Raw genomic sequence first — 23,456 nt, forward strand, 5'->3', positions numbered from 1 at the left:
TATTGACAAGTATTCCAGTGATTTTGTTGAGCACCAAACTGTCTTAAAAGCACACTTCTGATCCTACCCTCCCTTCAGAGAAACATCAGTCTATATCGATTGATGATTTGCTCCTGTACTAGTTGGTGGGGCTTCATTCGCCATATTGACCATTACACTTTTCCCCATTAAAACTATACGAGTGACATGTCTTGGGTATTTTATAGTCTTTGGTTTAGTGTAAGTTGACATGTTCTTGGAAACTTTCTTGTAGTCACGAGAAAGTCTGTTGATGGAGCAGTGTCAGCAATTATTAAGCAAACAGTTTGATAATATTTTATTGAAGAATAGTTTTCATGTAGTTGCATTGTAGCCTACAGTCAACAAAAGATGCAAAAAGGACCATCAAAAGAAAGTGATCCCAATGTTTGTTTGTTTTTTTTAAACAGATATTTTGATATACCAATGGAGATTTTACCAAAAGTGAGAAGTTCTTCGGAGATTTATGGTTTAATGGTAAGTTTGATTTCTGTATTTATGTTACATAGGTGTGGGAGACTCAAGTTAATTAGATAAAAATCTCAGTACTAAGCAGATGCTCTGATACATCATGATATTTTAAGCGAGTAAAATAAAGTAAAGAGAGTTTTTATTACTATTATAACTATTCAAAGACCTGTGATTTAAAAAAAATGCTTAATTTGGTATTGACTTTGGGTTGTAGTCTTGAAGATACTTGCCGCTGTTTCTCAAATGCAAGGCAATGGTAACAACAGCATGCAAATAAGCAAGGTTTTGAAGTTGAAACTACAATATTATTTAAGACTGGTATTTCTGTACTCTGCAACTGACTACATATAAATTGGAACATTTTTATTGTTGAAATCAGAGATTTAGCATTATCAGATAACCACTTACAAAATTACACATAATGTTCAATGTTATGGACTGTGTACTTTGTAAATATACAGTCAGGTCCATAAATATTGGGACATCATCACAATTCTAACATTTTTGGCTCTATACACCAACACAATGCATTTGAAATTAAACAATATGTGCTTTAACTGCAAACTGTCAGCTTTAATTTAAGTATTTATTTACATCCAAATCAGGTGAACGGTAAAGGAATTACAACAGTTTGCATATGCACCTCCCACTTGTAAAGGGACCAAAAGTAATTGGACAGAATAGTAATCATAAATCAAACTTTCAAACTGGTTGCAAATCCTTTGCAGTCAATTACAACCTGAAGTCTGAAAGGCATAGACATCACCAAAAAGTGGGTTTTATTACTCGTGGTGCTCTGCCAGGCCTCTACTTCAACTGCTTTTAGTTCCTGCTTGTTCTTGGGGGATTTTTCCATCAGTTTTGTCTTCAACAAGTGGAATGTATGCTCAATTGGATTCAGGTTAGGGGATTGACTTGGCCATTGCATAACATTCCACTTCTTTCCCAAAAACTCTTTGGTATGCTTTTAGTCATTGTCCATCTGCTCTATGAAGTGCCGTCCAATGAGGTCCAAAGCATTTGGCTGAATATGAGCAGATAATATTCCCCGAAACACTTCAAAATTCATCCTGCTGCTTCTGTCAGCAGTCACATTATCAATCAGTACAAGAGAACCAGTTCCATTGGCAGCCATACATACTCACGCTATGGCACTACCACCACCACTGCTTAGGATCATGAGCAGTTCCTTTCCTTCTCCATACTCTTCGCTTCCCATCACTCTGGTACACGTTGATCTTGGTCTCATCTGTCTATAGGAGTTTTTTTTAGAACTGTAATCTGGCCTTTCAGTTTTTTTAGGCCCCATTTACACTAATACATTTTAGTTTTAAAACAGCGTTTTTGAATGAAAACGATGCGCATTCACACTGGTGTTTTACCTAGCGGTTCTGAACAACTCTCCGTCCACACTACACCTCTGAAAACACACATCACGTGACCACACACACACACACAAACTGGAATCCACTGCAGCATAACTACCCAAATGAGCATGCTGGACTTTTCATCAAAGATCTACCGATCTAATCTCACTATAGTTGTTAAATGTAATATTTAATTATCTTGTTTTCTATATCTAATGACATATTCCCGACTTCACTCTTCTGAATCTATTACTTGTTCTGAGATAATGTATTTTAGCTGAGTGCAAAGAAGTTAATATATTAATTAATGTAATCGCGTACACTGATCAGAATCAGAATCAGTTTTATTGCCAAGTGTGCTTCACACACACAAGGAATTTGTTTTGGCTACAGAAGCTTCCAGTGTACATAAAGTGACAAGTGACAACAAAAAATAAATATGAAAAATAAAAAAGATAAACATTAAACAGATGCGGTTAGTCAAGAAACCTGGATGTTGAGTTGTATGTACAGATTGTTATAAATATACAGGTTATAAGTGTACAAGTGTGAATGTAGAAGGTATTGCATTGTATATTGATATAAGGTGCTGTGTACAAGTGCGTATGAGAAAGTATTACACATATTTATTGCACAGTAGGGGAATATTTAACTGTTCATAAGGTAGACAGCCTGAGGAAAGACTTTTCCTGTGTCTGGCTGTTTTTGTGCTTGGTGCTCTGAAGCGCCGACCAGACGGTAACAGTTCGAACAGGTAGTGTGCTGGGTGTGAGGGGTCCAGAGTGATTTTGCGAGCCCTTTTACTCACTCTGGAAGAGTACAGTTCTTGAAGTGTAGGAAGGGTTGTGCCAGTGATACGTTCAGCAGTCCGGACTATTCGCTGTAGTCTACGGAGGTCGGTTTTGGCAGCTGAGCCGAACCAGACGGTAATTGAAGTGCAGAGGATGGATTGGATGACAGCTGAGTAGAACTGTGAGATGGTGGGTGCCCAGGAACCTGAATGACTCTACTACAGCCACAGTGCTGTTCATGATGGTGATTGGGGGGAGTGCAGGGTGGTTTCCCCTGAAGTCCACTATCATCTCCACTGTTTTGAGCGTGTTCAGCTCCAGGTTGTTCTGCACCATAACGCCAGCCGCTCCACTTCCTGTCTGTATGCAGACTCGTCACCGTTCTTGTGCACATTTGACTGATTGCTTGCATTTATTTCCTATAATGTGTAAACGTATTGCACGTTATACTGTTATAATGACCATTATTGATTATTAAAACTTATATTCAGCAAAAGAGAGGGTATGTTTCGTATTTTCAATGAAAATGAAAGGAGGCTGTTATGTTATAGGCTCCGTTTTGTTATGCAAGCAGTGAAGATGACGTCATATAAATATGTAGCTACACGACGCCTTAACATTTTTGGTGTCTGTTAAATTGCAAACTGAAAATAAGCAGTTCCTTAAATCATGTGTTCATTTTATTAAGTGAAACAACGCAGCCAGGGTGATGTGAATGAGGTTATAAAGTACACTGTTTCCTTTGAAGATTTACCTGACGTGTCCTCAGGAGTTTGTTTTCCATATCAAACTTGTGAAGTCTTAATTTATAAGAAGAGGATGCAGGACTGAACTTTTTGTAGACTACTTAATATTGAGGAAAAAGCCCCAATCAGCCCCGCCTGTTTTCAGATGTCTTTTGTTTCCCCCCATCCACACTGACACGGAGCAACAGCACTTTACAAATTAAAACGGCATCTTAAGCGTTTTCAAAAAGCTCAGTTTTTGGCCATTCATGCATTAATGTAAACTGGGCCTTAGTCTCACCAATGGTTCACGTCTTGTGGTGAACCCTCTGTATTCACTCTGGTGAAGTCTTCTCTCAATTGTTGACTTTGACACACATACGCCTACCTCCAAGAGAGTGTTGTGACTAACTGTTGTAAAGGGTTTTTTCTTCACCAGAGAAAGAAATCTTTGGTCATCAACCACAGTTATTTCCACTGTCTTCTGGGTCTTATGGTGTTGCTGAGCTCACTGGTGTTTTCTTTCTTTTTAAGAATTTCCAAACAGTTGTTTTGGCCACACCTGATGTTTTTGTGGGTGGCACAAATGCAAACTGTTGTAATTCCTACACAGTTCACCTGTTTTGGATGTAAATCCCCTTAAATTAAAGCTGACAGTCTGCAGTTGAAACCCATCTAGTCAAATCCATTGTGTTGAATTGTGTCGATGTCCCAATACTTATGGACCTGACTGTATACTGTAGTTTAATGCACTACTATTACTACGCAATGAAATAATTTTTTCCTCATGCAGTACACTTACACTTTAAAAGTAGGCATTGCTGGGTCTGTTACAGATAGGCCAAGTGCACACAGAGACTCTGTGGTTACTGCTATGTCCTTTCTCTCCTGGAAATATTTCACTTGCATGATAAAATTTATGCGAAACCGTTTGAGTAATCATACTATTAATTTTATTTATTTATATCTATTTCTTTTTATTTATCTTTTTTTTTTTTATCTCTGAGAGATGCTCCACACTGTAAAAAATAAATCCTTAAGATTTATGGTAAAAAAACGGCAGTTGTGGTTGCCTGTATTTACCGTTAAAAATATGGTAAAACCGTAAAAGTAATTCCTCATTTTTACAGTAAACTACTGTATTTCAATAATTTATAGATGTAATATGTCTGTATTTTGAATTAACAACATCTACACATCTTTTGTTACACAGATAGACACGTTAGCACAGATATATGCAGACATACAAGTTTTCCCACAAGCAGAAAAGCATATCAGTGTATATAAGGTGCTCAGTGTCATTCACACAGCTACTAAACACCAGTATGGTAACACACATAAAATTAAAGTCATGAAATAAACATTGCTTATCAAGATTAGATGTAACATAAATCTCTAATGTACATAACTGATGAGGAAACAACTAAAAAGATCTATGGCAGGGCTACTCCGTTACAAATTCAGTTGGGCCAGATTGTCAAACCAAGAAGGTTAGCTGGGCCAGTAATTTTTGCGGCAAAGCAGCTCGTAATGAGAAATTTTAAAACCAACACAAACAAATTTATTGAAAAACATAAGGTTTATTCATTGTTTCTCTTTTAACATTGGTCAGTTTGCAGAGCAAAATGTACATACAAAAAGAGCTGAATTAACAGAATCTGAGGGCGTAGCACACTACAGTTGCCTTGAACCGGGCTGAAGCACGCTTGTCCTCCCTCCTGTCTCCCCGGATGGCCCTCACTCACATTGCATTCAGGCCTGAGCACGCTTACGTCATCTGATGCGCTGTTCGGAGACAGCGCTCTCGCTCAGGACAGTCGAGATTTCTTTAAATTGTTTTAGTGGTTTGACATGCAGTGACACGCAGTCGAATATTTCGTTGAACAGATCAGCCACTTTTGACGCTCATAAACTATCATAAAATCCTCATACTGCTGGAATAAGGAGGTTTGCTAAAGGTGCAGCTGTGGTGCAGTGAGGAGTTTGCGTCTTTAATATTCTACGACAGTTTATGTTCATTAAACAGTAAGAGTGATTGATAAATTCATATGAAACAGACCCTTAAAAGTCATGTCTCGTCTTCAGTTTTGGGCTCAGGCATGCTTTGCACCCTACAAGCGTACCGTGCCTGAGCCCAAGTGAACCGTGCTCAGGCACACCTCGGGCACGCTCTGCATTGTTTGCGTGTTGCAGGCTACGTAATTTACGTAGGAATTTGCGTTTTTGGCAGGACCATAGACATAATAAATACTTTATATTTACATTAATATAATATATTAAATTATATTAAATAAGAATTTATGAATAATATATATTAATTTATTATCTATGGGCGGAACCACTGGCTGGGACGCTTGGAGGTTGACTCTGGGCCACATGTGGCCCGTGGGCCACCAATTGAATAGCCCTGATCTATGGTAATGTCAACAAAAAGCATAAAAAGTGATGTGCCATGCAGGGAATTTTGGGAAAGTCAATTTACTGTTATTCGCCGTATATTCAATTCAATTCAATTCACCTTTATTTGTATAGCGCTTTAAAAATGTAGATTGTGTCAAAGCAGCTTCACATAAAAGGTCATAGTAAATTGGAACAGTGTAGTTCAGTTTTTAGTGTTTAAGTTCAGTTCAGTTTAGCTCAGTTTAGTGTGGTTTAAAAATCCCTACTGAAAGTCCAAACACTGAAGAGCAAATCCAACAATGCGCAGCTCTACAGATCCTGAACCATGCAAGCCAGTGGCAACAGCGGAGAGGGAAAAAACTTCACTAATTGGCGAAAGTGAAGAAAAAAAATCCTTGAGAGAAACAAGACTCAGTTGGGCATGACCATTTTAATTCTCCGCTGGCCAAAACGTCTTGTGCAGAGCTGCAGTCGGCGGAGACTGGAAGCTGGCCTCAGCTAAGACTCGTCTGTCCCTGGAGCGTCACAGGAATCAGTCTCATGTTCTCCACTCCTCCATGACCACCACAGTAGCTGCTCAGGATACGGCCTGGTCCAGGATATGGAAACCTTGGGATCATCTCATCGTTGGTCTTGGATCGAATCAGTGACTTTGCATAGTCTGAGGGCCTCGGGGAGAGTATCCCCAGGTGGAAATGGAGAATAAAGAGAATAATTAGCGTAGTTGCTGTTCATAGTGTATATAAACAAGATGCAGAAACCTGTGTGGAAACTCACTAAGTGGTGCACTGAGTGTATGCTTTACTAAACAGATAGGTCTTTAATCTAGTTTTGAATTGGGAGAGTGTGTCTGAGCCTCGGACGTTATCAGGAAGGCTATTGCAGAGTTTAGGAGCTATAAATGTGAAGGCTCGACCTCCTTTACTCGACTTTGCTATTCTAGGTACTACCAGAAGCCGTGAGTTTTGAGATCTTAAACAGTGAGTTGGATTGTAGCGAGACAGAATGTTGGTTAGATAAACAGGAGCTAGATTATTTAAAGCTTTGTAGGTAAGAAGCAATATTTTAAATTTAATATAAAACTTAACAGGCAGCCAGTGTTGGAAGGATAAAATTGGGGAGATGTGATCAAATTTTCTAGACCTGGTAAGAACTCTGGCAGCTGCATTTTGTACTAATTGAAATTTGTTAATAGAGGATGCTGGGCAGCCAGCAAACAGAGCATTACAGTAGTCCAGCCTAGAAGTCATAAAAGCATGGACTAGCTTTTCAGCATCTGAGATGGATAGCATACTTCGTAACTTAGCAATATTTCTCAGCTGAAAGAAAGCAGTTTTTGTGACATGGTATATATGATTTTTAAAAGTTGAATTGCTGTCTAGTATGACACCCAGATCTTTTATAGTAGAGCTAACGCTAACTTTTTATCCCTCTAATAGTAGATCGAGTTGTGAGATCTGCTGTGTACAGAATTTAGGCCTAATAAGTGACAATTCTGTTTTGTTTAAGAGAAGATAATTGTTGGTCATCCAGTCTTAAACATCTTTAATACACTCAGTTAGCTTAGACAGTTCAGACTTCTCGTCAGTTTTAGTGAAAGCTGATGCCATGTCTTCTAATAATGTCTCCCAGGGGTAGCATGTATATTGTAAACAGCAAAGGGCCTAAAACTGATCCTTGAGGCACCCCATACTTTACTGGGCTGACTTGTGAAGGCTGTCCATTAATTTTCACAAACTGGTAACGGTCAGGTAAGAATGACTTAAGCCATTGTAGAGCCTGTCCGTGGACAACTGTAGAATTTAAGCGATTTATGAGGATACTGTGGTCAATGGTGTCAAATGCTGCACTAAGATCGAGTAAAACTAATCGCGAGATGCACCCTTGGTCAGCAGCTAAGAGTAAATCGTTGGTTATTTTTACTAATGCAGTTTCTGTACTGTGATGAGCTCTGAAACCTGACTGAAACACTTCAAAAACATTGTTCGTCTGCAGAAAGGAGCATAATTGAGCAGAAACAACTTTTTCTAGCGTTTTAGACACAAATGGAAGATTTGAAATAGGCCTATAATTAGCTAAGTTGCTGGGGTCCAGTTGTGGTTTCTTAATAATAGGCTTAATAACAGCTAACTTGTAGGATTTGGAACATGGCCTAAAGATAAAGAAGAGTTGATAACGTTAAGAAGAGGTTCTCCTATAACAGGTAGCAATTCTTTCAGTAATTTTGTTGGAATTGGATCCAACATACACGTAGCTGGTTTAGAACTATTTATAATTTTATCTAGCTCTTCCTGTTCTATGATTTTGAAGCACTGTAGGTTATTTTGAATCGGTGGGATGTTTACTGGATCTGAAGTATAAGACGGTGCAGAAAGTTTAATGTCTCCTATTTTCTGTTTAAAGCCTTCTATTTTATCACTGAAAAATTCATGAAGTCATCACTACTAATTTGCGGTGGAACATTTTGTTCCAAAGATGGTCGATTATTTGTTAATTTAGCAATGGTGTTAAATAAGAATCTAGGATTGTTATGATTATTTTCTATCAGTTTGCGGAGGTGCTCGACCCTGGCAGATTTTAGAGCCCTCCTATAGCTGGACATACTGTCTTTGTACGCAATTCTAAAAACTTCTAAATTAGTTTTTTTCCATTTACGTTCCAGGGCACAGGTTGCTGTTTTGAGAGCGCGGTATGACTGTTAAACCATGGAGTAGTTTTATTCTCTCTTGCCTTTTTTAGTTTGATGGGTGCAACAGTATTTAGAGTGCTAGTAAAGATGGCATCCATACTGCTGGTTACTACATCAAGGTCATTTGCGTTTGCATTTCGAAATAGAGAAAGATCAGGTAAGTTATTTATAAATTCATCTTTGGATGGAACAATAGTTCTACTAGGGTGATATATCAGGGCGGATCTGCTAATTTCAGATAAACACAACTTATATAGTAAGTTTGTGGTATAATGTCTACATTAATGACCTCAATTCCATAAAACAGAATTGGATCTAGTGTATGCTTTAAGCGATGGGTTGGGCCAATAACGTTTTGCTTTATCCCTAGTGAATGTAGTAAATCCATAAACGCAAGCCCTAATGTGTCGTTAGTGTCATCTTTGTGGATGGTAAAGTCTCCTACAATTAGTATTTTATCAGTTTTAACTAGTAAGTCAGAGATAAAATCAGAAAACTCTTTTAGAAAATTGACATAGGGTCCTGGGGGTCTATATATGGTGATTAGAGCGAGAGATAACATAGGTTTTTGCATAGTGTTCGGAAGCATAACATTAAGTGCTAATACTTCAAAGGAGGTAAACATAAGTCTGTTTTTCTGATTAACATTAAGAGTATCACTAAAGATTGATGCAACTCCACCACCACGACCAGTTTGTCGTGTCTCATGTTTATATAAGAATCCTGGAGGAGTTGCTTCATTGAAACTAATATAGGCATTTTGTTTCAGCCAGGTTTCAGTGAGACAGAGTGCATTAAGATTGTTATCTGTTATTATTTTATTTATGATAAGTGCTTTAGGTGCTAGTGACCTGATGTTTAGGAGACCAAGCTTTATGAAATTTGTATTTTCACTTTTTAGTGGTTTTTCTGGTTTAATTCTTAATAGATTATTTCTGAATTTTTACTTACTAGTCAGATAGAGCGAAGTATTCTGGAGATGTTGTCCGACAGGAGTTCAGCTCCAGCTCGACTGGGGTGCAGCCCGTCAGCGTGGAAAAGCCTAGTACGCTCCCAGAAAAGATTCCAGTTATTGGCAAAGAGCAATTTCTGTTCTTTACACCATGTTAATAGCTATTCATTCAGAGCAAAAAGTCTACTGAACCTTTCATTTCCTCGGCGGTAGGTAGGCAGCGGTCCAGAAACGATGATCTGCGTGGCGGGCGAGGTGAGGTCGAACAGTCTCGATCAGGCTCCTGAAGTCCTTCTTCAGGATCTCCGTCTGCCAGAGCCCGGTGTCGTTCGTCCCCATGTGGAGGACGACGGCACCGAGGCTCTCGGCAGCGCTCAGGATAGTAGGTATCTGTGCAGAAATATCCTTAACTCGGGCACCAAGGAAGCAGAAAGTGCGTACTTTGTTACCTTTGGAGGAAGCGGAGCGGACGTGGTGCACGATGGAGTCACCGATGATAGCCACATCGTAACCCATCTCGCGGAGAGAGGCGAAGCGGTTCTCCGTGGGGATCTCGAACACCGGAGGAGGAGACGTTCTGCCCCGGGACCCGGCAAGCACCTTACGCGGCTGCACTTAAGGGCCGTGGTAGCTGGGTGTCGGCGTGAACGACGCCTGGGAGAGCCGCGCCCTCGGTGCGCTGGGCCTGGACAGAGAAACACGCGGGGTTAAGGAAGACGGAATATTGTGATTGTATTGTACACTTACCTCAGATGAGCGAGTAGCAGGAAGTTCAAGCAAAGCCCGTTGTTCCTGGAGCCGTGCTTGCTTAGTCTCGAGGGAGCGAATCTCGGACTCCACTGCTTCCAGGTCCACCGCCTCCATCGATGCTTCTCCTGCACTCAAGGACAGACACACAAGCGACATTGTACAAGGTGAAGAGCAAAGCCAGTAAGTGAGAAAATAAGTGAATGAAAGAGGCGGTAGCTTAAGCTGACCAGCGGTGCTAGCAGGCTAAAGCTACAAACAACAGGCAGATGCTCGAGAGACAGAACGTTTGAAAGTAGATTTGTTTGTATCATATATATTAAGGAATTATATATTACTGTTAACCAGGTTACGGATTTTTACCATAGCAGGTTACGAATTTTTACCGTAGCATTTTTACAGTTTTTTTTTTTTACAGTTGAAATCATGGCCCTTTTTTACAGTGCAGCTTGTACCCGACGTACATTGCTGAGGTCATTTATTTGATGTGTTACCTGATGATTCTGGATGAATTTGATTATTTGTACAGAATGAAATATTACTAAATACATTTTTTGCTAAGATTTTTTTAAATATTTAAGACAATATTAGACATCTTCTGTCAGATGTTCCATAAATGTTTAGAGAGATGTCTTTTTAATACATTTTATTTTTAATGCCCTTTTCTAAACCCGAAAGCACTACAACAAAACCAAAAATGAAACAAAAAATAAAATACTGAGGTTCAATGCAGAGAAATTATAAATCATAAAACAATCACAGTACAACACAATTCAGTGGGATACTAATCAAGAGTCCAAGTAATTACTTTTAAAAAGATGAATTTTAACAGCTTCTTGGCAAGTTTAAATTGCATGGGTTTGTTGTGCCACATTTTACTAACGTTTATATAGAAATTTAGAATTTTTTTCAGAGGATGACAAGCTGACAAAACATTGCTGTCACTCTGATTGTATTTATGGAAAAATTACAAAGCACTGCAGTGTTTGGGTGTTCTACTGAAATGTGTATATTCCATATAAGCTGAAGCTGATCGGTCAATTCTTGACGCTTGTCACGCCGCTTGTGCGCACAAGCCACGCACCTCCATTGGAAATAAGGCCACTGTCATTTTTGATCTCCAGCAGTTGATCTTCTTGCACAGCCATGTGGATTCACCTGATTGTTTTCAAATGCCATTCCTTGGTAGTTTGTGGGTCCTTCACTAGGTCTTTTCCCCTTAGCAAAAAAACTTTCCAAAGACGTCTGTTTCTTACTCATTTTGCTGTTTGTGGGTTAAATTTGGGTGCTCAAGTGCCCGAAATGTAACCGAGAGAATACGGTCATTTAAAAAAAAAAAAACTTTTCAAAATAAAAAATCATTCAGACTCAGATAATAAATAAAACTGAAATAATTAACAATTTAGTCTACGGCCCAATACCAATAACTGGCTGTTTAAATTAATTTAAAACGGCTATCACCGTCATAGCTGTCAAAACATGTGCATAACTGCATAAGTTATTATTCCTTTAAAAAATAAATAGATCGAATATTGTGCATGTCTATTATCATACACAGATTGTACTAAAGCTGGTACTTTTAAAATAGTTGTTGTTTGTATCTAAAACGTCCATATTAATAAATGTTCTCTTTGAACCCCTTGGGGAGAACCACCCCGTGACAGTCTTGTACTTTTATATTGAAGTGCAGATTGCATAAGTTTTACTATTTTCAAAAGTGTATACAACTTTATACTGTAAGAAAATATCAGAATTCTGTACTATCTTTCAGTATTATTTTAGCTTGAATGACCCGATCTAATCCTGTTTACATGAAATAAGCCTGCTCCCGAGCAGGTTTGAGCTCCCAGAACTGTTATTCAATTATGACAACAACTCTCGGATAAGTTTTGAAGAATAAAACAATCCTGGATGGTATCAAATCATCAATAACCAAATCCAGCTTATTGAGTAATCCTTGTACGAAGAATGAACCCCTGGAGAGGATCTGCAATGAGGAATGCTAGAGGATCCCCAAATCAAAGTGTGAAAAACTTGTTGCATCTTTCCCAAAAAGACTCATGGTTATATTAGAATAAATGTGTGCTTCTACTAAATATTGAGCAAAAGGTCTGAATACTTAAAACCATGTGTGTTCAGTTTTTTTTTAACAAATCTGCAAAAGTATCAACAGTTATGTATTTTTCTGTCATAATGGGTTGTTGTGTGTACATTGAGGAAAAAATAAACTTAAATGATTTTAGCAATTGGCTGCAATATAACAAAGAGTGAAAAATATAGGAAAAATCAAAATGATTTTTTTGATGCAAAATTAAATTAAACAGCTGGTTTTGCATTATGCCACATGATTAAGAAACTTGAATTGGCCTACTATGAAAAAAAAAAAAACGCTCTAAAAACTAAATAAAACTAAATAAATTGCTAAACACTCTGCAGCCAACAACAAATCTGGAAATTTATTGGGTATCATATTTAATAAACCATTGACTAAGAATTTTGTGTAATTTTGCTCACATGGATAATTGAATATTAATCAAATGATGTCATTACGCTGCTGTGCCATCAGCTGATCGTTGCATTGCTGAACTTGATTTCAAGGATCGATAGATCTGTCCTTCAGAACACACAGTGATCTCAAATCAGTTCATCCAGACATTTTAATCTGATTGACACACTTGTTTGAAGAACAAAATTAGCCAGAGATCTGTTATCAGGAATAAAAGATGCAGAATTTGCCAAATCATCTTAGATCATTTAAGCAAGGTATGAAGAATGTACCCCTGGAAGACTTGCTGTGATGAAGGGAATCATGAATTCTACTGTGTACCAACAATGTCCAGCCATCTGTTGGGTACCTTAAGCTGAAGCAAACTTCTTTAGCTGGACAATGATCCAAAGCACACCAGCAAGTTCACTTCTGAATGGCTGAATGTGACATGACCTTGAAAAGGCAGTAATGCCTGAAAAAACCCTTCAATATGACCGAATTACAACAATTCTGCTGCAAAGATGAGTTGGCCACAATTCCTCCACAGCACTGTAAAAGACTAAATTTATCAAAAACCCTTGATTCTATTTTTTTTGCTGGTCTAAGGGTGGTCCAATGAGTCATCAGGTTTAGGGGCAAACACTTTTTCCACACAGGGCAATGCAGTTTTGGATTTTGTTTTGCTTAATAATATAAACCTTCATTTCCAAACTGCATGATGCGTTTACTTGTTATATTTGACTAATATTTAAGTTAGTTAGATGATCTGAAAATGCAAAAACATAAACTTCAGTAAGGGGACAAACACTGTCACACCACTGTAAATCACAGCACCATTTTTGAATGCAGAGCAAGAGAGAAATGTTCTTTGCTCAAGAGCAGTGTCTGTCAAACAGTAACTGTTTATTTGTACTTTGTACATATAGAGGAACCACAAGCCCCATGATTGTTGTTGTTTTTCTCATTCAATTTAGCTTGAATCTGTGGTGCAGTCATTTCACTCTTTGTAGAATTTGTTTTGTTGTTCTTCATGGTTATATTTTGTATTCTTTGATCTCTTTGGGCTGACTGATAGAAAATCAGCTCTAAGCTGGTGAGTATTCTGGAGATGTTCACACACTGACATGTCTGGAAAAAAAACTTTGCAACATTGTCAGTGTAATAGGTGCTTTTTCAACGTAGAACAATTTTTTTTTTACTATTTTGGTTTAAAGGCACAATATGTACATTTTGGCACATATTTCCAACCATAACAAAAATGCATTTGATGCCGTCAATGAGTGTGGAATCATGGGAGTTCTTGTATTCATATACACATGGACATAAAGCAAACTTGACTAAGGCACAAATCGTATTCACGGATGAGAATGAATTTTATAAACTATGCAATTTGTTTAATTTATCAGTAATCATTTAAACTTGTATTATTGTTATATTTCTACAAACATAAAACATAAAAGCACTTTTTCTATGTGCTGGCTGGCATGAGACAACAACGACATTAAATTTAGCTTGATTGATATTAGAATATTTTATGACTCATTGCTCTCATCTTGGCCCATTTAATTTGCAACATTGCTAATGTGACCAGTATTTTTTAATATATATATATATATATATATATATATATATATATATATATATATATATATATATATATATATATATATATATATATATATAGCCAACATGTATTTTTTTTTTGTATATTGACACACACACACACACACGCAAGTAATGTCCTACTTTACCAACATGTACTATTTGAAAAGTGTGGTAGAAAGTGAAAGTATTGAAATTACAGAAAACCACATACCATTGTAAATACACAATGCATACATAACCAAAATAAAAAAAAATATATGAAAACTGCTCCTATTTATTAGAATCAACATTCAAATCAACCCATGTCCTTGCCCAATTTTCTTCTGGACCCGGTTTTAGAAAGGAGGTTAAGTGAAAACTCACAGTGTGGTTAACCCTAAAATGAGAGAAACTGGATTTTTGTTACAAAATTGCAGGTTAGTCAACTCAAAGCAGGGTAAGTCAAGTCTGAAAGAGAGGTAACTTTTACTTAGTCAGTTACCGTGGTAACTTACTCTGTGAACCTAACCTGGTCAGGAGCAGGTTTAATTCTCTAAAGTTTGTCAGTCTCCTCCCCTTTTTTAAAGACTAAGTGGTATTTCATGCTTTAGGCTTTCGTTTCAATCCACCTATTTTTATTCACATTTTTTAGATAGGCATAAAAATTGATGGAAACGCCAAGATGCACATAACTTTTGAAAATGCGCATAACTGAGTAGGATAAATGTTTTATTTGATAAGAAAAGATGCGCATGAACTACGATGGAAACATTTTTACCGAACAAATTCCAGAATGTGCATTAAAAAAGGTCATGTGATTTTGTTATAAGACCTCATATGATGATGAAAGTGTGTGTCAATGGATAAACCAGCAGGGTGAGCACACTGTAAAACATCTGAAATGTTGTTTTGGTCATTCTAAAACTCCGTACCCATCTCAGTATTAGTGTTATTATATTAATAATTACCTCCAAAATCAAAGAAGAATGTGTGCATGTGGTAAATGTGTGTAACCAGAAACCCTTGTGATCTCAATAGCCTGGATGAATTTTTTTGTAGTCCCCAAATTAGTTCACTGTAGGCTTTGCTAAGCTAACTGTAAAAGCCAATGTCTCCCTTTGCATTGAACTTTGAGCATATTACATTCTGAGATGTTGTTTATGTTCACACAGCTACATTACACATGAACTAAAGTTTAAAATATGATATCATAGTGGACCACCCCTTTAAATTCACTGACCTTCGACAGGGACATGTACTATAACTAAATTCATGAAATTGTTACTATTTTTATTTTATTTTTTTTTTAGTACTACTTACATTCTAAATGTCATATCAACCTCTACCACTTGATCAATAAAAAAGGCAGACACACTTTTAAAACTTCTAAAAACTCAAATTTACAAATTTTATCTTAAACATTTCCACTGAACATTAAGTTAAAGTTATATGGATTCTTGTTTTGTCAGATATGTTGTAGAAACTATGCAGTAGCCTATTTTATGTAGTTTAATGCAATTACATCTTAAATAACTTCAAAATTATGACCAATTCCTCACTTTTTCAAGTAAAAAAATCAATAAATCTCACACATTACATTACTTGTTTTTTATTATATTTAAATACTTTAATGCGCATTAACTTGAGCAAGTTTTCCCATGTTAACTGTATCTGTTTCACAGATGCAGTGGTGCTGCTTTTTATTTATATATATATATATATATATATATATATATATATATATATATATATATATATATATATATATATATATATATATATATATATATATATATATATATATATATATATATATATATGGTCATATTTGCTGTAACTTGGAGAAAAAAATGCTAATCTATTTTTTTCAGATGTTGCCATGGTGACTTATAATATCTGCACTCCATTGATAATGTCTTTTTATAGTCTCAGTGTGCGCGATTAACACTGAATTAGTCTTCTTAGACTTGATTAACCTAACTCAGATCAGCTGTCCTGAAATCGAAAAATTCTGAGTTTTCAATCTCTCAGTAAGACTGGTTAAACCTCCCTACTGAAACCGACCCCTGGTGCTGCACACTAGTTGTAATGGTGAGGCAAGACCCCCTAATATGATTCATCGATTTACCTGTTACATAATGATTCCAAGTAAAAAACAGACATCCCAATGAAACTGGTTATGACATAACTGAGATGATGCAAGAGTGTCACTGGTGAAAATTGAAAATAACATTTAAACATTATTGAAACATGTTGTGCCTAAGTCAACGAATAATATGACATGTTCTAGGGGTTTGTTGATATTTTAAAGAAAAAATAATAATACATGTTGTGCTTTTAAGTGCATGCTGTATTTTTCTATGTTGAGTCTTTTTGGAAATTTTGGACTGAATGGTGGTAATTTCGTTTTGACTTTATTAATGATTGATGCATTATACCTGTCTTTTCCAATAATTCTTTTCAATTTATTGTACATATGATACTTGAAAAGGAAGTTGCTAGTTTACTGTTTTTAAACACACATTCTGTCTCTGTCATTCTCTTACTTATTTCTCTTTTTGGCTTCTGTTTAGTTCAGGTACTTTACAGCACACAGTTGGTGATTTAGACTTACAAAAGATGCTTATATCAACCAGAAAGCTATGAATTAAGCATAAAATAAATAGTTTACCCCAAAATGTTAATTCTGTCATTATTTAATCACACTACTTTATCTCTTGTAAAGTTTCTTTCTTATGTTGAACTCAAAAGATGATATTTGGAAAATGCTGGGTGCTTGGACCCATTGACTTCCGTTATATTTTTGGCTTGTTTGGAAGTCAGTGGATCCCAGTAAGCACCATCTTCAAAATATCTTTTTTTTGTGTGTGTGTTCAACTGAAGAAAGAAACTCACAGAGGTTTATAACCACATCAGGCTAATGATGAGGTTATTTTAATTTTGGATGAACTATCCTTTTAAGCAGAGGGGCGGTAGAATGCATGTAAATTATTACAAATATGTATTATATAATTAGTTACACTTTATTTTACCGTGTCCATGTTTCAGTGTACTTATATATTAAATCAGTGAGTGCCACTAATAAACAGCTTGCAATTGGTATAGAGTTAAGGTAAATAAAAGGCAAATAATAAACTTATGTTGATTCAGCAGTGGCCAGTTTGACCTATAACAAATTTGTTAACTGCCCTGAATAACATTATTTTATTACCAATGGACAGTTTTTATTGTCTACACTTTTATGTGTGACAAGAACAATGCAAAATAAAGAGTTTATCATTTAATTATTTACTTTGTTTTGGTGTTTAATATTCAGTTTTTTTTTTTTTTTTTTTCAGAAATCTGGCCCTTTAACTGGTGTCCCCATATCAGGGGTAAGTTTATTAAATAATTATTTTTAATTTAACACTCCCATTTTTTTCAGTGATTGACTATTGCATTGTTATTATGTTATTTGAATAGTCAGATCCTTAAGATATAGCACAGAAATGAAATACTTTCTGTAGTCCTTTACAGACCTTATTTTCTATTTCCAGTGTCTTGGTGACCAATCTGCTGCTCTGGTTGGACAGATGTGCTTTAAAGATGGACAAGCTAAAAATACGTATGATTTAGTTTTGTTAATCTGTATTTAAAATGCAACAGTATTACTGAAAACAATCTGTTGTTGTCTTTAAAAACCTAATTGTGTCAACATGCAGGTATTAAACGGATGGTTCACCTAAAAAAGAAAATTCTATCATTAAAGAGAATTTGTTTGGGTTTTGACTGTGTTTTTGGTTCCTTGCCTGACTTTGAAAGTCTTAAAGTTGCCATATACTGCATTGATTCAATAATTTAAATTGTTCAAAAGAGGACAAGGCAACGCAGTGACGCAGTAGGTAGTGCTGTCGCCTCACAGCAAGAAGGTCAGTTGGCGTTTCTGTGTTTGCATGTTGTCCCTGCGTTTACATGGGTTTCCTCTGGGTGCTCCGGGTTCCCCCACAGTCCAAAGACATGCGGTACAGGTGAATTGGGTAGGCTAAATTGTCCGGAGTGTATGTGTGAATGAGTGTGTGTGTGGATGTTTCCCAGAGATGGGTTGCGGCTGGAAGGGCATCCGCTGCGTAAAACAAATGTTGGATAAGTTGGCGGTTCATTCCGCTGTGGCGACCCCAGATTAATAAAGGGACTTAGCCAAAAAGAAAATGAATAAATGAATGAATGAATGAAAAGAGGACAAACTCTTGGTGCGTGTGACCAAAACAGCAAGTCTTTGTGATGTATCAAGAGCCCTAGTTTTCAGGGTAATGTCACCATCCCGCCAAGAAGAATGATCAACATCCAACAGGAGTAACTGTGGATGCAAGAGTAAGCTGTCTGAAAGGGTGTCCGGGTGCTAAACCAGATTGTTTGGAAAAAACATTAAAACCACAGCTGCCCAACTCACTATAGAATTAAATGTTCACCTGAACTCTCCTATTTTCACCAAAACTGTTCATTGCGAGCGTCACAGGGTAAATATACAAGGTCAGGCTGCTAAAGCCAAACCTTTGGTCACTCATGCCAATGCTAAACATTTTTTAATGGTGCCAGCAGTGAAAATCTAGGGCTGTGGACAATGTAAAAAATGTATTGTACTTTGAGGAGAGCACCTTCACTGCCTCCCACATCTGGCGAAGTTACATTGTGGAGAAGCCCTAAAGAAATGTACCACAAGACTACTGCATAACCTGACCACTATTCTGCATGAAGAATGGTTCAAAATCCCTCTGGCCTCTGTGCAGTACTTGTATTTTCAAGACTAATTGATACTGTATTGGCTGCAAAAGGAGGAATTATACCATACTAATGGATTATTGTGGTGTAAAACCGTCAGTTACATTGTCCAACATAAATGGCACATTTTATGGCCCATTTTCACAGTTTGGTACAGTATGAATTTATGTCCATTTCCACTGTCAAAGGTACCAAAACAGCTAACTATATCATACCACTTTTTGCCACCCTTTCCATAGAATACCTTGCACAACAGAATGGTGCCAAAAGTGACTGCTTTGAGTATAGTCAGACTTCTGGCTTATGGATAAACTAATGTTTATCAATATAAATATAGCAGTTTATTTTTTAATCAGCTCAGATGTTTTTAAAAAGGGCTGATTAGCATGGCTGCACAAGCGACTCCTGGAAATTCTGTATACTATTCTGTAACCAATCAGATCTGCTAAAATGTTTCCAAAAAAGTGTGCCATATGCATCAGATTTTTTTTATTATCATTGACTTTTGGACTATTATATGAACTTAGAATGATGAAATTACTTTTAATGAGAAGCAATGGGTGCTACTGAAAAATAAACATACTGGCGAGAGGTTTGTACTATTGTATAAATATTGTTTCTAAAAAAATAAGTCCTAAAATGTATGTTTTTGCTTATTTTTCTGTTGTTGATAACATTTTTGGAGACTTTGAATGCTGTTTTTTTTTATGTAATTATACAGAGGTTCAGTAAATTATTAATTTAAGATGATTAAAGGTCTCAGGGGTTTGCAAAGTCATAAGGGTGAGTAAATGTCAGAATTTTCATTTTTTGGTGAACTGTCCCTTTAAGACTGATGTTATTTTTTTATTTGAATTTGAATTATTTTATTTTTGCTTATCTTTTTGCTTATCTTTTTTTTTTTTTTTTTTGCAGTTATGGGACTGGTTGTTTCTTGCTTAAGAATGTAGGAACAAAGGTATTGAACATGCATATATCTAATGTATATTGTTTCTGTATTTATTTAATCTGCTTTTGTTTTGTTTTATTTTCTGAAGCCTGTTATGTCAGACCATGGACTTCTGACCACGGTCGCATATAAACTAGGGCGTGACAAGCCAGCCTGCTATGCGCTAGAGGTAGTGTTGTTAAATGTTGGCATTGTTTTACATTTCATACTATGCTCCTTGTCTATGTCTTACCAAATGAAAATCCTGTATTGTTTCTATGACAGTTATTTTGTCTCAAATTTTTTATTAAATTCATTATATTTCTCATAATCACATTTTGATGATATACTTAATTATTCACTCTTATACCTTGAGGCTCTTGAGTGCTTGATTCTATTTGGCTCATGACCATTTTTAAGGACTTGCATATCTAAAGGGGTTCATGTCTCGACTGTATTATAGTTCTGTCTCACTACGCTTAAATTTTTTTATTTATTTCACAGTCAACTGTCAAAAATCAAATCAAAACAAAACAGAAGTCTTTGAATGATGCATAAAAAAGTAGTACTGTACACAGAAGTTATTTGAGACCATAGTGAAAGCTAAATAATTGAGTCCAGTTTGTTTGAATAATTAGAAGAAAAAAAAAGTACACCCAAGGTGTAAAAGCCACTCCACTTCTTGTTGTGGCCACATTTCCACATCATGTATGCAGCACATTTCTAATAATTTGATGGCACACTGTCAGTTATTCCTTACTTAGTCATTTTGCTCTTTTCTAGGGTTCTGTTGCCATTGCAGGAGCAGTTGTGCGTTGGCTAAAGGATAACCTTGGGATTATCCAGACCTCTACAGAATTGGGTATGTCTGAATAAAAGAGATAAAAGAGATCTCTAGTAAAATATTTTACACCGTTATTAGTATTTTATTTTAAACTTTTCTCTTTTTAACTCAGAGAAACTAGCTGCTGATGTTGGCACATCATATGGTTGTTATTTTGTTCCTGCATTTTCTGGGTTATATGCTCCATACTGGGAACCAAGTGCCAGAGGGTTAGTAACTGATCCATTTATTTAAAATTTCCTTTTGGGCTTATTTTAAATGTATTGATATAAAACACTGCAACATGAGGAGAATAAGCATTGCAGTATAATAAAGCTTTAAATCTATTTGCAATCTTTTGTATTATTGAACCTCTTTATACTGTTTCTACAGAATAATTTGTGGTCTAACACAGTTCACCAATAGGAGTCATTTGGCTTTTGCAGCCCTTGAAGCTGTCTGCTTCCAGACACGAGAGGTATCCGTCCATTAATTTGTATGGTCTGTTTTAATGTACCCTTTGCCTATTTTTAGAGTTTTAGGGATAAATGGGATTTTTTGTACCATATCACATATAAACAGCTTATAGATACTAATATTTATTTCAGATTCTTGATGCAATGAACCAGGACAGTGGAATTAATCTCTCTCAGCTCCAGGTTGATGGAGGCATGACATCCAACCGATTACTGATGCAGCTGCAAGCTGACATACTGTGTATCCCAGTTGGTAAATTACACATTTTTACCAAAAGTCATTTGAAGGATGAAGTTCTTGAGTTTTTGATTTATTGGATTTTCAATTTACTGGTATATTTGTATTAAAAATGTATATGGAATGTAAATTTGTATTTGTCTACAGTAAAGCCGTCCATGCCTGAGACCACGGCTCTGGGTGCTGCCATGGCAGCAGGAGCAGCTGAAGGGGTTAGTGTGTGGAGCCTGAACCCAGAAGATCTCACAGAGGTCACTTCAGAGAAATTTGAACCTCAGATCAATCCAGAGGGTAAAGGAATCTAAAGTACAGCAAACTGCAGATTTTATTTTCAGTTTATTGATTTGACATAGCATTGTTGAAATTAGTCCCCAAGGTATCTGTGGCACTTTAAAACTAAAAAAGTAAAGTTTGTAAACAAATGTAAGTTTGTAAACAAATGGTGGCTTGAGAAAGCCTAGTCTGAAAGGTTGAAGTAGTTTTAAAGTTCAAATAATAGAAGTACTTTCTAAGTTTGAAACAGTTGGCATAGATGGATAACCACACATGTTAGCATGTTTCTAGTATGTATTGGCATGCTTCTTGCTTAGCAGTTGCTAGGGTGTTCTGTGGGGTTGCTAAGGCATTGCTAGGGTGTTCTTGGTGGTTGTTAAGGTGTTGCTAGGTAGTTGCTTGGATGTTCTGAGTGGTTGCTAAGGCGTTGCTATGGTGTTCTGAGTGGGTGCTAGGTGGTTGCTTGGGTGTTCTGAGTTGTTGCTAGGGTTTTTTTGAGAGGTTGCTAAAGTGTTGCTAAGCAATTGCTAGGGTGTTCTAAGTGGTTGCTAGACAGTTGCTAAGGTGTTACTGGGGGGTTCTGAATGGTTGCTAAGGTGTTGCTTGGGATATCTGAGGTGTTGAATTAGCATGTTTGTTGTTTTTTACAATGGAAGCATGCATTTGTTAGAAAGAATAATCATATTTAGGAAAAGTCATTTTTTTCCTAAACATATTTTATATGTGTGTTTTATTCCAAAGGTATTAAATAGCAAAAATTTAAACAGGTCGAAATGTATATATAATGCATACAATTCTTTATTATTTTATGCATACATTTTTAATTGTATAAGTTAAATATACCTAAATAGTCTAATTCTAACTAAAGCTACTTAACTGGAATGTAGTCTCGATCCTGACTCTTCTCTTTCATCTGCTTCATACAAATACATTCTATTTACAGGAACCCAATTTAGTCAAAATATATTATTAATATACAATTACATTTTAGTTTTGTCCAGTGTTTGAGGTGGAAATAGAAATCTGGTGGCAGCATAGGTTACACTGATGCACGAGCCGCTATAAAATCTCTGTATCTCTTCAGAAATCATGAAAGATTGAGCTGCAAGCTGTCTGTTATGAACTGTCTGTTTAGATTAAATTGTTGCATTCACATGGATTGATTTGGTTATTGCATAGAAAACGATCCAGTTACAAAGGTAACCCTCGTTCCTGGAGGGGGCAATGGAAATGCTATGTGGAAACTTCCACTATGGGGATTTCGTCAGAATCCAATCATCTGAAAGAGGATATCAAGAGGCCAATGAAATGCCAATGAGTTGGCAGCATGAGCATGCACAGCTGGCGCTACTTACAATCAATTTGAAATATACTGTAAGCACAGTGCGTGCCAAGCTGAGGCATCCTTTTCTAGCTGAAGAGCCTTTCATGCCCAACAGCTAAGAGGCAATCATTGTGGAGAAGGAACATAGCATTTTTGTACCCCTAACGCCCACCAAGCACCCTCCCCCCCTCGGGGAACGAGGGTTACCTTAGTAACCGGAGCGTTCCTCTTCGAGAGGGGAACTTTAATGATATGTGTAAACTTCCACTATGAGAAAATCTATGGAAAATGCCACAATGATTGAACCTTACTTCACCCCTGATGAGAGGTTATGCCAAGCCGAGAGCGTGAGCGCACCTGCATCAATGGTGGCGAAAAGACATATGGACTAGCCCTGAGAAGGG

General features: G+C 36.7%; 1 protein-coding gene across 2 annotated transcripts in view; it reads left to right on the top strand.

Annotated features, from left to right (window-relative positions):
* Positions 1-408: 408 nt before the first annotated feature.
* Positions 409-23,456, top strand: part of gk (glycerol kinase) — a 42,230-nt gene continuing 19,182 nt past the window's right edge. For both annotated transcript variants that reach the window (XM_056458944.1, XM_056458945.1), the window contains exons 1-10: positions 409-495; positions 17,571-17,606; positions 17,769-17,836; positions 19,906-19,948; positions 20,028-20,108; positions 20,702-20,780; positions 20,875-20,971; positions 21,135-21,219; positions 21,350-21,470; positions 21,603-21,746. In XM_056458944.1, coding sequence (XP_056314919.1) covers positions 445-495; positions 17,571-17,606; positions 17,769-17,836; positions 19,906-19,948; positions 20,028-20,108; positions 20,702-20,780; positions 20,875-20,971; positions 21,135-21,219; positions 21,350-21,470; positions 21,603-21,746 — 805 coding nt within the window. In that variant the 5' untranslated portion in view covers positions 409-444. The remainder of the gene's footprint in view (positions 496-17,570; positions 17,607-17,768; positions 17,837-19,905; positions 19,949-20,027; positions 20,109-20,701; positions 20,781-20,874; positions 20,972-21,134; positions 21,220-21,349; positions 21,471-21,602; positions 21,747-23,456) is intronic.

The sequence above is a fragment of the Danio aesculapii genome, chromosome 1, assembly GCF_903798145.1.
Source record: "Danio aesculapii chromosome 1, fDanAes4.1, whole genome shotgun sequence".
NCBI classification, from domain to species: Eukaryota; Metazoa; Chordata; class Actinopteri; order Cypriniformes; family Danionidae; genus Danio; species Danio aesculapii.